Source organism: Sardina pilchardus, chromosome 10 (genome assembly GCF_963854185.1).
Source record: "Sardina pilchardus chromosome 10, fSarPil1.1, whole genome shotgun sequence".
NCBI lineage: Eukaryota > Metazoa > Chordata > Actinopteri > Clupeiformes > Clupeidae > Sardina > Sardina pilchardus.
The window spans coordinates 10,860,796-10,875,093 of record NC_085003.1 but is presented as its reverse complement, the minus strand read 5'-3'; the positions used below and the strand labels follow the sequence as shown (position 1 = coordinate 10,875,093).

Here is a 14,298-nt window from a genome sequence, read left to right as displayed (position 1 = left end):
TGTGGCGAGCCCCCGTCTCTCGTCAACACACCGCTAATGCAAGGAGTGTGCGTGTGTGGTGTGTGTGTGTGCGTGTGGCAGTGCACTGGTGCTGAGGCATGCCTGTTAGATACGTTTGTTTGCTGGGGTTGTGTTTCACACTCGCAATGTGAGAACCATGGAGAGATACGCTCACAACAAAAGCTGCAGCTCAGATAGGCTTTTAGGTGTTAATCAGTTGGTGAAGCTGGGTGGTCGTGACTGTGCATATATTACTGTGAGCTGTGTGTGTGTGTGTGTGTGTGTGTGTGTGTGTGTCTGTGTGTGTGTGTCTGTGTGTTTACACTTTCATCTGACTGTGTCTATGTGTGTGTGTGTGTCAGTGAGAGAGTGTGTAAGTGCTCATGTGTCTGTACATATTGAGTGATCTGATGTGTCGCTTTGTTCCCCCAATTACAGCAGTGTGTTTGCATGTGGTGTCCTGGAGACATTTTGTAAAGTGTCATTTTGCACAGCATGACTTTGGGCGGGTTTTATGGGGACTCCAACTGTTACTCGATGTGTAGGGGTGTATTTGTATGCAATCGTTTGAGATTTGAATGTGTGTGTGTGTGTGAGTGAAAGAATAAGAACGATTGTTAGTGCTTCCCACATCTCCATCTGTCTCAGTGGGAATCTCCTGTTTTCCCCGTGCTGTGTGGCGGCCTTGTCTGCCATATGTATGTGTTTGTGTGTGTGTGTGTGCGTGTGTGTGAGAGAGAGAGAGAGAGAGAGAGAGAGAGAGAGAGAGTGCGTAGGTGTGCCAGCATGTGAAGTGGGATCCCACCACACTGGTGCCATATGGCAGATTGTATGCTCCAGCAGCTGCATGCAGGGATGGCTGTCGTTAGCCTGGACGCTCTGGGATAATGACTCCCATCCATGGCTCAGACCTGCCCCAACGAGGGCTGTGTGTGGGTGTTTGTGGGTGGGTGCGGGTGTGTGTGTGTGTGTGTGGGAGGGGGGGTTGTTTTGCCACTAGCCCCCATCAGCTCCTGCATCTTCATGGGTACATCAGATGTGATCCAGTGCTCTGTTCTGTTCTGCTCCTCATACACACACACACACTCACACACACACACACACACACACACACACACACGCACACACACATATAACCCCATCTCAACCGCTGCCTGGCTCATCAACACAAAAGATGTGTCATTGCCTAATTGGCTCGGCTCCTCAAATGGTGACGACTGTAAAGACAGGAAGGCCCTTTCTTCTCCATTAATTAGATGTGTCGTCGCGTTTGCTCGAGCGAGAGAGAGCGGAAGGTTGTGTTATCTCCATGTTCTGAGAGGATTATCTAAGAATCCCCATTTGTTAGCATGTTGTCTGGCTTTGGAGCCCCAGCTGGGAAAGTGAGGTGCGAACTTACTGATACAGCTAGCTGATGAGCTGCAGTCTCAAGATGTTTATTAGCTAACGTATTAACACCGTTCTAAAATGGACTGCTCAGATTGAGCGCTGGGGTTCACATGCACATACACCCTTTATGTGAAAGTCTTTTGCTACTTGCGTTAAAAATATTCAAATATATTCAAAAATATAAGATACTGAAGAAAGCCAGATATTCTGGAGGAATCTGGAGGAATCTGAGTCTGTACAGGCTAATGCTATATGGAGGATTAGCCAAATGTTGCAGATGCTGCGAATCTGTATCTAGAGGAGTCATAAACATCAGACAGTGAACTAGCAGATTTCCAAAGAAATTATAAAGTTAGAACTCAGTGATAAGAGTTCCAAACTGATTGTGAGAACTCTAGATGGATGCAGTGAAAATACAAGCTTATTGAGAAAGCTGAGGATTCTAAAGTGTGTGTTTTTGTGTGTGTGCGTGTGTGTGTGTGTGTGTGTGTGTGTGTGTGTGTGTGTGTGTTTTGATTCCAGGGGCCGTGGAGACCAGGAAAGAGGGGCTGGAGGCGCAGATCAACCGTCTGGCAGAGCTGATTGGTCGCCTGGAAAACAAGGTATCGCTCCGTCCCACCCAATCACGGTCACTTACACCCTATTTGTTCTACGTGGCGAAAACGCAGCGGCCCAGAACCTCTGAGGTCAGACGAGAGAGCCAGAGAACAAACACAGCTCTGTATTAGATGTCCAGACAGATCAAGGCGTGAGGGCTACTGACGTGGCACCTCCAGTGTCCTCTCCATCAGCATAGTGTTGAATGTGTCTCTCACTCACATGCTTCTGCAGCAATATCTCAGCGTGTTTCTTCACCCATCTGCAGGTGCTTTAGAGACATTCATTGGGAATCACATTAGATTCTGATAACACTTCAACAGGGGTTGGCAGCTCCAAACTCCCAGCAGTCTCTCTTTCAATTATAGCTGTTTCGCATGAGCGGGGAGAAAACCTAAAGAGTTATGAGAGGAGAAACCTAAAGAGTTATGAGAGAGAGAGAGAGAAAAAAAAGATAGCTAAAGAGAGAGGGGGAGAGGGGAGAGAGAGACGGGGGGAGGAGGCAATTATAGAAACCTGACATCTAAAGTGTTATGACATTTTAGCTTTTTTCTCCTTCACCCATTACATACTTTCCTCCTCTTTGTCTTTTCTCTCTCTCTCTCTCTCTCTCTCTCTCTCTCTCTCTTATCCCTCTCTCGGTCTCTCTTCCTCTTTCTTCAATGGCCATGTCCTGTACGCAGCGAGCGTAGCAGACTAATGGAGTCCCTGGTTAATTCGGCAGCCTCTGGCTGGCAGGCACGTTTCTTATTGCCGCCGCGGCTAAGAATAGCAGAGCGGGTTTATTCCACGCTCGGTCAAGCGCCGCGAGAATCCAGGGGAGACCGGTACAGATTAATAAACCGGGGGGGGCTGGGGGGGTGAGGGGGGAGGGAAGATGTGGATCTGGGGCTTTTCTACATGGACTCGCGGAGCCGCTGAGGTGGGGAGAGGATGTCAGCCCACAGACAGATTTCAGGGGGGGATCAGGCAGTCCTTTTTATGTGGCGAGGGGAAAAAAGAACAGCATTGAAAAAAAGCTGGCGGTGTTGAAAGAGGTCATCAGCCTGACTGTGTGAACAGCATTAAACGGAGCCTTTAGCTTTTTACAGTGTATGCACAAAAGGGCTTTTTTTTTCGTCAGGTGAAGAAATCTGTTCAATCCAGTCAGATAAGGGCACCCGAGGGTGGAAAAAGGCCGGTGTATTGTGTTTAGCGCATACTGTATACAGTATGTTTGACTTCTATAGTAGAGATAAATATATATGGGAGCTTTCTAGGTCAGAGAGCCCATGGTTGGCGAATCTCATTGTTGGAGAAAATGAACTGGTCCAGTCAGGGTCCCCTTGTGAATACATCCCTGTGGACCTCTGGGTTCATCAGCACCTGCTCCCCTCCAGCCTTTGTTAACATCCTTGGCCTGGCTAACCTTGCCAAGTGCCACTGGCGTCCGTGTTCTGGGCCAAACTTTCCGCTCCGTCAAGTGACTCACAGCACACAGAATGGACATACTGTACTGTACAGTGTCCACTGAGCAAGGCGCTCAACCCCCACAGTCGCTCCCCGCCGCCACAGTAGTCTCTGTCCAGTGCCCACAGCTCCTGGGGTTTGTGCTCTGCTCACTACTCACTGCCCCTCGTGTGTGTTTGTGTGTGTGTGTTTGTGTGTGTTCACTAACCACGGAAGGGTCAAATGCAAAGGAAGAATTTCCCTTGGCATGAATAATACTACAGTATTTATCTATATCTAGAAGGAATTATACGCTGTTTATAATGGCCTTTATAACCACTGTGCTTAGCTTTGCTGTCTCTCTACTTAAAGATGTATATCACATCATATGCAGCATCTAATTATATGTTATAGATGTCATAATTGTATGTTAATGCATACAGTACTGTATGTATGGCTATTCCCCACAACAGTGCTGGGGCATGTGGCAGCGGGAGCTGTGTGGCTTGGCTGCCCTCTCTCCCAGCTGGTAGGACTGAGAGAGGAGCAGCTCTCGTCGGGGCCGCGCTGTATAATGTGTGCCCTGCCCGCTGTTCAGGACATGCATCATTTCCTGTCCCCCCTGCCGCGCCGGCGTAAAGACCTCCACCATTGCCGTGGCGACGGGAGCACATGCAGTTCCCCTTCTTATTCTCCAGCTGAGTAGAGTTAGTTATAGAGAGGGAGAGAGAGAGAGAGAGAGAGAGAGAGAGAGAGAGAGGGAGCTGAAAGGGACTAGACTGTCAGTGCCATTGTGCTTTCGGCAGTTATGATGAGTAATCCGACATGCTGGGCCACTATGAAAGAGAAAAGGGGCGCGCGGGAGGACGCGACATCTGCACATAATGTGTGCGGAGTCATTATGTGTCATTATGGGGCCGGCGACTCATTCAGGGGAGGAAAATAGACCAGGTGTTTTTCACCTGTTAATCCCACCAGGGTAACAGCAGTGATTGCTCCATATCCACAGCAGTTCTAGCAGAGAGAAGCCCATTCAGTAGCTCCAGTTCTCCAAGCCCCAAGCAGAGGAAGAACTGCGCTAGTAGGCCTGGCGTACAGTATACTGTAGCCGCTCATTCCTGTTCCGCTTCAGTCGTGTGGTGCTGGTGGTGGCAGTGAGTGCTCATGATGGCCAGACAGTCCATTTGAAAAGCGTGGAGTTTGGACAAAGGGCCCCGTATTGATTGCTTGTTTTGTTTGGGGTTGTGCTTTGTTTTGGGAGAGTGCCTTTCAAAAGTCTCTTTGTTTAGGTGCAGTGAATGGAAAGTGGCCACCCGTTGGTGTGTTGAGCGGTCTCAAAAATGTGCCACAGTCTTTGGAGAGGGAACAGCGAGTGAGTCGTTCATCAGGGTGTTGACACAGTCAAATTTGTAAGCCCCTCCACGATCACCTACAGAGCCGACCCCCTTCTATTTCTGCCCCGGCGGCAGTCGATGCGTACATAAATCTGCGCAACCCCAATTCGCCGGACCTCCTCGGCCGGCGGGGGAAATGATGTGTCGGGCGAGGCCGCGAGGTGCCATGAATCTGGTGCAAATGTGTAGTTGATGTAGTTCCCCGCCCGACGCATTCAGACGTATCGAGTTTCCTGCTCCAGCCAAACGAGAGGAGTCAAAGCACAAATCTGCGCTTGGCACTTATGTGTCCAGAGGGCCAGATTCATGCGGGGATCGTCTCTAGATACAGAAGGAGCCGGCAGCTCAGCTCACAAAGCATCTCTATACAGAGGTGCTTCAGGGTCATTGATTTCAATGGATTTGAGTCAAACTGTACCATACAATGCCATGCAATTAGTAAAAGTAACAAAAGAAGCGAACAAAGTAGACATGCCAGTGGTCAAGTGATTTAGCAAAGCTTCGAATACAAAACATGCCAGTGGTAAAGTGATTTAGCAAAGCTTCAAATACAACTGATCTCTATATTCTGTGACCCCAGCCAGTAAACTCATAGAGGCAGTGCCGAATAAATGACTAAACATGTGAAATACAATCTGTAAAATGAATGCTGTAATCTCATTTGTGAAATAATAGCTATCATGCATGCCTGCTCCACTTAACTGGAGTGTGGAGACAAAGAGATTCCATTAGGACTGAAAATGAAGATAACCTCCCCGTTATATCACAGAGTCAGTGTAGTGATTTAATCAACGCCTGCCTGCACATTTATCCATATAAGGTCATTTGTACTCCCATATTCCCACAGATAGTCATTGGCACTGAGGGGTTTGTCTCCTCTGCAGGTTTTGTTTATTCTGTTGTAGCATTTTAGAAAAGCAGGCTTTGTGTGGACATACGATGCACCACAAGCTCTCTGACATTTAGCAGATGGTGGCCTCAGCATCGTATAGGTTTCAACCACGTACAGTGGCAAATGCTGTGTTTACATGACATTCACTAATCACACCCTGTCTCATCATAGTGATACAACAGCCAGCTCTAGTGAGTGTGTGTGTGTGTGTCTGTGTATTTGTTTGTGTGTGTTTGTTTGTGTGTGTGTGTGTAATTGTTTGCTTGCCATATTGATGCGTGTGTGTGCATGCCACATCGAGGTGTGTGTGTGTGTGTGTGTGTCTGTCTCAAGGAGAATGTGCTTCGTCCTCCGAGCTGCACAGAATGATGATGCCAACCCAGAGGCGGGCGGGCAGGCGGGTGGGTGGGCGGGCGGGCGGGCGGGCGGGCAGGCAGGGTACTGGTCAATTCACGAGTGGCTCTTGTGTTCTGGTTCTCTTCTCGTTGCAGACAGTCTACTTTGATCTGCATCAGCGACTAACTGATACTGATGGCACAACAAGCGCAGTAAGTAAGATGACCTGCCCAACCCCAACCCTCCCGTATCACTCCATCACCGTTGATATAGTCCACATGGGGCGGACCCTCACCACAACTGCACACAGTCAAAACTCCCAGCATGCCTTGAGGGAGAAGTGAAACATACAGTATAAAATCTGACCCACACCTCCTGTACATGCACACACATACACACACAAACACACACAAACACACTCACACGGCCGAAAGACGCCTGAGTGCTGCTTCCATATATAATGCATGGTTTGATGATCAGTTGAGAGCATGAGCATATGCATGCATGTATCATATGGACAGGCCTCCTCAGCCCTAAGGTGTTGTGCATACAGTATACCCCACCACTGGGAGAGCAGCATGGGACTGTCCCACACCAGCACACAAGTGACCGAGTCGTACTCCGCTCTCGACGTTACATTACATTACATTAGGCTGGACTTAAAGTCCAGCGAAGTGAGAATGCCATGTCCCCGTCAAGACCCAGGTGGTGTGTGTGTAAATAACACACACTAGTTCTGAGTGTGACGGGTGTTATAGACCTCTGATGCCCTGAGGTGAGCGTAGCGCATGAAAGATATACAGCATGTGTCCAGAAACAGGACACAGCTGAAGCCTTGGTTTTGTAGCAGCACACAGTAATAAGCCTGAGCTGGATCAGGGGAAGTCCACTATAGAGTCGGCTGCTCTCTGAGTGCCCAGGGAATCTCCTCAGGGAAGTCATGTCAGATGACAGAATCTGAGGTGAATGTGTGGTTTTTTTTCATCCCTTGATCCTCTTATCGAATTTATGCACAGTTACTTTCCCAGAGGGGGGAACAAAATATCTGGATTCACTTACCAATATGTTGCTGTATCTCAGCTGATAACGCAGAGTGTGTACAACACCAGAGTCTGGGCGTCGGTGTACAGTGACTGATCAGATTGGTGAGATAGGGACATTACCTGCGCTGCACTGCACTGTAAGTGTCTGTGGCTAAGAGTGCAGGCTACATGAATGGATGCAGATGGAGATGAGTTGCAGCGGTGGCTACCGCTACGCAGACAGCACCAGCAGGCAGCCAGGGGCTTTATTTTGCGCAATGCATAAACAACCCCGACCACCATTTGTCAGCCTCTTATGTGACTGTGTCTGTGTGTGTGTGTCTGTGTGTGTGTGTGTGTGTCTGTGTGTGTGTGTCTGTGTGTGTGTGTGTGTGTGTGTGTGTGTCTGTGTGTGTGAGTGTGTGTGTGTGTCTGTGCGTGTGTGTGTGTGTGTGTGTGTGTGTGTGTGTGAGCAGCTGAGCGGGGGCGCGCTGAAATGTCAGAGCAGCGCTAAGAGGAAGATGGAGGACTAGCAGGTCAGTCGGGGACAGTGCAGCGGAGCTGGAGTGGGCTTGATGAAATATACATGGGCGCACACACACACACACACACACACACACACACACACACACACACACACACACACACACACACACACACACACACACACACACACACACACACACACACACACACACACACACACACACACACACACACACACACTGCCTGCCCTGCTTGCATCCTGGGCTGGGGCATCTCCTGCACAGCCCAGCCCAGCCCAGCCCAGAAACCCAGCAGGTCACTGCAGGGCATATTTCTTCCCCATCCCCCTGATCTTTTTTTTTTCTTTATTTCTTTCTTCTTTTTTTCCCCTTTTTCTTTCTTTTTTTTCATTAGATGCTTAGACGCGTGGCTCGTGGGTGCTTGAGGGATCACAGCTGAAAATTGAATCAGTCCCTTCCTTATCATCAATCCTTGTCAGCTTGTGAGGATGCCACTCACAGCTTACAGATGAGATTACAGCGGGTCTCACCTGCCCCTGTGGCAAATCTGATTGACACTCAAGTTTCTGTGTGTGTGTGTGTGTGTGTGTGCATGTACTGTATGCACGTGTCTTTGTGTGTATATGTGAATGTGTGTGCGAACACATTTGTGTACACACACACTGTCACATGCACTGAATGAATCGAGGTCACATTTGAAAGCAAGCTGGATGGATGGTCTTATTAAAGGAAAGCAAAGATTGACCCCCCGCGACCTGCCGTACTCTCACCAGGGGTCGATTATTGAGTGCCCGGGCCACTTCACAGTGGGATATTTGAGCTCTTTATCTGAACCAGCAGACAACGCTCGCTGATACATCTTAGCTCTGTTATGCAAGACCTCACTTCAGCAGCCTGGGACGCATATAAAGTATTTAATCAGTTCAGAGTCCAATATTTCCCCTGTATGTTTGTCATCCCTTCGGGGAGCCTCAGATCAGTTTTACAAGTGTCACTGAAGGCAATGTTACCCGAGTGATAATAACAGTATTCAAACACAAGCAATGATGAGATGCTGATGCTGATAATATTATGTTTACTGTCGAGGCGCTGCGTGAATGAATCCCTCCAGAGCAAATGTTGAAGTGCTCTTGGAATATCTTTCATCGTGTGGCCACCATTAGCCAGGTCAAAGATGGCTGCTAGATGCGGGGGTCTGATTAGTAGTTGGAGGATTTGAATGTGCCTTTAGTGCCCTTTAATTACAACCTGCAAGATGCCATTACTCTGGCAGCTCTGCCTATGCTCCTCCATGGCAACGCGTAATGTATACATTTGCATATAGTATTCTGTGTCTTCAAGGGTGAATCACATCTTTTCAATTGTGGCAGTAGCATAGTACCATTAATAATGTAGTTTACAGTATATACGGTATAGTTTACAGTCTTACAGATCCATATGGTATATGCCCATTGATAATGGTATCAGTAAACTCTTGCAATCATATGAACATGAACTGAGATATTCATGTGGTTTATACTGTTCTTACGTGAATTTGTCAATGAAATCACACCTTCGCTTGAATGATATTGGATATGGAAATATACCTCATGTGTTTAGGAGCCTCAGAGGTAACACACTGAGTACCATTGACATACCATGCACAACATCTCTCTCATCTCCTCCTCTTAGACTCCCCATAAGGAAACATTTCAGTAGTTAGTCAATCCAAAATTCCTGAGATAAGCATTAAGTCACTATGGGTGCCTCTCGTTCGTCTTTTATACATCCTCCCTTTCTTCCTCGGTCCTTGTCCTCACTGATCTAGATAAAGAATGATGGTGAAGCATCAATGGGATAGTCTATCTAGTGTTAGTTATAGATCAGTGGGAACGAGCGTTGAGGATCGAGGAGGGATGTTGAGAGGTACATGTGTACTGCTCTGCCAGATGGTCTCTTATAGGGGCAGTGCTCTCTCACAGAGGCAATCCGTCTTGTACAGTCAGCCCCTTAACAAACGTGTGCTGAGCCATGATGTTTGCATCATTTGACACTATGGTAGCTTTCCAAAACATCAGGAAGTGTCCATTATTGTTTAGCATCTCTACCCTACAAGCTGTGTGCTGTAGTTTCTGGCTAGCAGAAATTACTTGTCAACTGCTCTGGATCAGGACCTCTGAAGTACAGCTACCACAGGCAAAAACAAAACAAAAACCCCAACTAGGGTGAGCTGATGAAATATGTACAAAGAGAGAGATGAAGGGAACAAGGGAAAGACAAAAATAAAAAGAAGAACAGAAGGGAAGAGTGCAAGAGGGCAGCAGAGCAGCTGTGAAGGGGGCAGTCAGAGCAGAGGCATCTACATGTGTAAGAGCCTCCCTGGCCCCTTCTGAGGGCATGGCTGGGGGAGAGGGGAAGAGAACAGGGGTCTGAGGGGGGGGGGGGGAGAGGGGAAGAGGACAGGGGTCTGAGGGGGGGGGGGGGGGGGCAGGGGGAGAGGGGAAGAGGACAGGGGTCTGAGGGGGGGGGGGGGGGGCTGGGGGAGAGGGGAAGAGGACAGGGGTCTGAGGGGGGGGGGGGGGCTGGGGGAGAGGGGAAGAGGACAGGGGTCTGAGGGGGGGGGGGGGGGCTGGGGGAGAGGGGAAGAGGACAGGGGGCTGAGGGGGGGGGGGGGGAGAGGGGAAGAGGACAGGGGTCTGAGGGGGGGGGGGGGGGGGCAGGGGGAGACGGGAAGAGGACAGGGGGCTGAGGACTGAGAGGAGGCTGGGGGAGAGGGGAAGAGGACAGGGGTCTGAGGAGGGGGCAGACTGGAGGGCTCCTCCATCTGCATCCACTGCAGTCGTCCCATTGACTTGCAGAGATACAGCGCTTTTAATCCTCGTTAAGCGGTAGATGTAAATATTATGCTTGAAGGGGAAATGACTTATTTAGTGGTCCTGTGACAAGGAGATGGCTTTCTGGAGGTGTGTGTGTGTGTGTGTGTGTGTGTGTGAGTGTGCATTGTGCATGTATAAGCAGTGTGTGTGTAAGCACGTGCATGTGTGTGTGTGGGCGGTGGGGGTCGGAGTTGAAGAGACAGTTCTGTAAATGTGCAAGTGGGAAAGGGGGTGTACTCCCCTGTTTCTATAGTAACGGTGAATTTCAGCGGTTTCCCTGTTAGGCTTCATATCAGTGTTTCTCACTCTATAGTATCTTGTACAGAAACACACACACACACACACACACTCTCTCTCTCAGATGTCAACTAAATGGTTTCTTAACAAGTACAGTTTTCTGTTTAATTCTGCATTGTGCTGTGTTGCTTGGTGCTCAGGTATGTGTAAGAGAGAGAGACTCTGTGTGTGTGTGTGTGTGTGTGTGTGTGTGTGTGTGTGTGTGTGTGTGTGTGTGTGTGTGTGTGTGTGTGTGTGTGTGTGTGTGTGTGTGTGTGTCATCTAATGCATAATGGAGAGAGAAGTCAGCAGTGCACAGTAGAATTCTATTGGGGTTCATTAATTGGTCTCCTGCTGAGATGTATAGGCACATCTCCCTTCACTGTCTCTCTCATACCCTCTCTCATGTTTTCCCCCTCACTGTTACTCTCTCTCTCTCTCTCTCTCTCTCTCTCTCTCTCTCTCTCTCTCTCTCTCTCTCTCTCTCTGTCCCTCTCTCTCTGTCCCTCTCCCTCTACACACCCATAAGTCTCAAAGATATAAACACAGAATTACATATATAGTAGGCAAACACTGTTCTCTCCCTTTCTCTCCCTCTCTCTTTCTTTCTTACTCTCTCTCATTCTCTCTCTCCTGCACATACAGTACAGACACAGTTGGTGGAGGTATGTAAGCCCCTGGGTGACGGAGCTTACAGTGCTGATACATTATCCACAAACATTTTAATTACATTACATAAGCAACTGATTTGAAGGCAGCATTAGAATTTCATAACCACATGCTTACCCTTATTTCCCACAGGAAAATGCATGCACAAAACCAGAGCCTTTTTCACGAGCTTTGTAGTATATTTGAATAATATATAGAATGCTGGCACACAGCGCCATTCCTCTACTGATACCTCACTGCTATCTCATCCTAGCACCATTGTGATGCTCATTCTTCATTTCCAGAGATTACCCCAGACATAAAAAGTCAATGAATGGCAATTGCGTGCTTACAGACCCAGCTCTAATACCCACGAGAACTTTCATCTATTTTAATTTTGACTTTTTTTTTTTTTTTTAAACATGGAGCTAAATGAAAGTCCTCCATGCACCTACTGCTAAGTAACAAAATGAAAAGGAAGCTGATATGATCAGTTCTGCAATTTCCTCTTGGGATGGTGTGTTTCGTCTCATCACGTTACAGGGACTCCACACCTGACGCCTGACTGGGAGCAGTCAAAGGTGATTGGCTGGTGATGTTTCCCCCTCATTGGCAGTGTGTCTCCTTTTCTCTCGCAGAAGCCAATGGGGACACGCAGGGGCGGCGCTGATTGGGTTGTAGGCGGGCTGGGTTAATGTGACGGACGGGCCGCTGCGCGGCGGCTGATTCCATTTGGGGCGTGTTGGGTAGCGCCGACGCTGCTGATTGAGTTGGGGTTTATTAGTGGGTCTCTCGCGGTTACCGCGGCGGCCTGGAGGACTGAGGATGCTGTGGTTGCTAATGGCACCGCCAGGCAGCCAGGCAGGCAGCTACTCCAAATGGCATCCATTTCCTTTGTTTTTTTTATGGTTGTTGTTATTTCTACTCATCATTTCCCTACGGAACACACAATTCAGAGTTAAACAGTTGGGGAAATGTGGAAAACCGCCACTGATATTATTAGCAGCAGTTAACACGACATCATATCATTACATTAAACAGTAGTCGTTACAAAATAATGAGCAGTAGCCTATCAGTGTTGTTGATAGCAGTGCTTGTAAAATGGATACACTAATATCCACTTGATATGCAGTACTCACATACTGTTCCCGGCCATGCCAACTCTTAATTGCAATTTTATATTTCTCTTGATCTTCGATTGATGGTAGCCCCTAACCATAAGCATGACCTTCGTGTAGCTGCATGGAGTTTAATCCAACATTAAAATGCTCCCTAGCAGAGGGCAATGTGCCTATAATGACGCATAATTTACCAGGGGAAGAACAGCTCCTCTGCATTGAATACCTTAATCAGGTTAGATATTGTAATTTCAGTAGTAATAGTAGGGCAGATGCAGATTTTTTTTTCTCTCTGTGCATAGTGGATCTAGATGACACCATACCAATTTAAAGCAGAGTAGCCATTGGCTGTGACACGCCATTTGAAAAGGGTGTAATTATCTGAAAGAGATGCCAGACAAGAGGCCAGAGCGGGTTTAAAACAGTTAGAGGTAAAAAAATAAAAAAAAAATGGACATATTCCAGTGTTTCAGTGAAAAGTGGAGATGACAGTAATCAGTTTCCCTTTGTAAGCCCTGGCACAGGCTAATGGCGACATCCAGCTGAAATCGATTTGGGACAATACGTTTTGTTATTTCCACTTCTGGGACCAGTTCCACTGAGCAACTTAGCTGAGCATAGAGCCCAGAACCCCCCCCCCACACACACACACACACACACACACACACACACACACATACCCCACCACCACCCCCATAGGAGCGAGCGTTGCTGTGGCACATCCCAAAGCAGTAGACGGCCGGCTGGCTGGTTGACTGGCTGGCAGCGTGGCCATGGGCAGGCGAGGCAGATTGCTGCCTGGGCCTGTTCAGGGAAGACACAGTGGACACAGCGGAGCGGTGCTGGGCCTGGGCCTGTGTGGATGGATGGTTGCATGTACACGCCACTCTCCTGTGACACTCCCATTATGTGCCATGCAGATGCCTCATTGAGTTCGTCGCCGTTGAGTTGGAACACTCACCAAGCCAAATGCAAGTTTAATGGAGATATAATTGTTTTTGTCTTTTTTTTGTCTCTCTCTCTTTGTCTGTCTGTCTCACGCTCCCAGTGCCTCTTCCTGATCCGTCAGGAGATGACCGTGTCTCAGAAGCAGCTCGGGGAGTTCTGTGAGGCCCTGAAGCAGTACCTGAAAAATGTCTCCACCCAAAGAGACTGCTTCCAGTGAGTGCCTCTTACAACACCCAAACAGCATCAAAACTTTTGATAAACGATGTAAAAATGATGATGTTTCCCAATCCCACCCCATCTCTCTCTCCCACTCACTTCCTGCCTCTCTCCTCTCACTGTCCTGTCAATAGTCAGGGGGCCAATTCTGAAAAGGGCTTCCGTTAAGACTTTTGCGGACATGTTTTGGTACAAGCGGTCAACCTATTTTTTTAGTTAGAAGACCCCCATAGGTAAGATATTATGGTGGTTGTCAAGCAAAATGTTTTTTTTTTTTACTTGTGCAAGCAATTTCAGGCCAATTTTTTGGTTTCCTGCTCAACATGACATGCCAACGATAAATGTTGAATATCTCCACAACCACAAGGACCATATAGATAAAAATGGTATGGAATGAAAGCTAACACTCGTGGGATGTCTGCTGAAGTGTCAGAATTAACATTTATTGTACAGTATAAGAGACAACAGACCTAGAACATGAAAAAAACAATCTCCGCCTAAAGAGAACCAGTTTTCAAAGTGAATATCAGATTGGAAACATAACATAGCATTCCAAAACCTCTATCAATCAGTACCCCTATATATGGGAATGAGTCATGCCAAGTTTAAAGCTTGTAGGGAGAGACAGTGCACTGCTGCACATGTTGTAACACTATAATGTTATGGCGAAAAT

General features: G+C 47.9%; 1 protein-coding gene across 1 annotated transcript in view; it reads left to right on the top strand.

The window, feature by feature from the left end:
* necab2 (N-terminal EF-hand calcium binding protein 2) overlaps positions 1-14,298 on the top strand; it is an 80,154-nt gene that overhangs the window by 55,333 nt on the left and 10,523 nt on the right. The window contains exons 8-10 of the mRNA XM_062548186.1: positions 1,912-1,991; positions 6,192-6,248; positions 13,510-13,622. Coding sequence (XP_062404170.1) covers positions 1,912-1,991; positions 6,192-6,248; positions 13,510-13,622 — 250 coding nt within the window. The remainder of the gene's footprint in view (positions 1-1,911; positions 1,992-6,191; positions 6,249-13,509; positions 13,623-14,298) is intronic.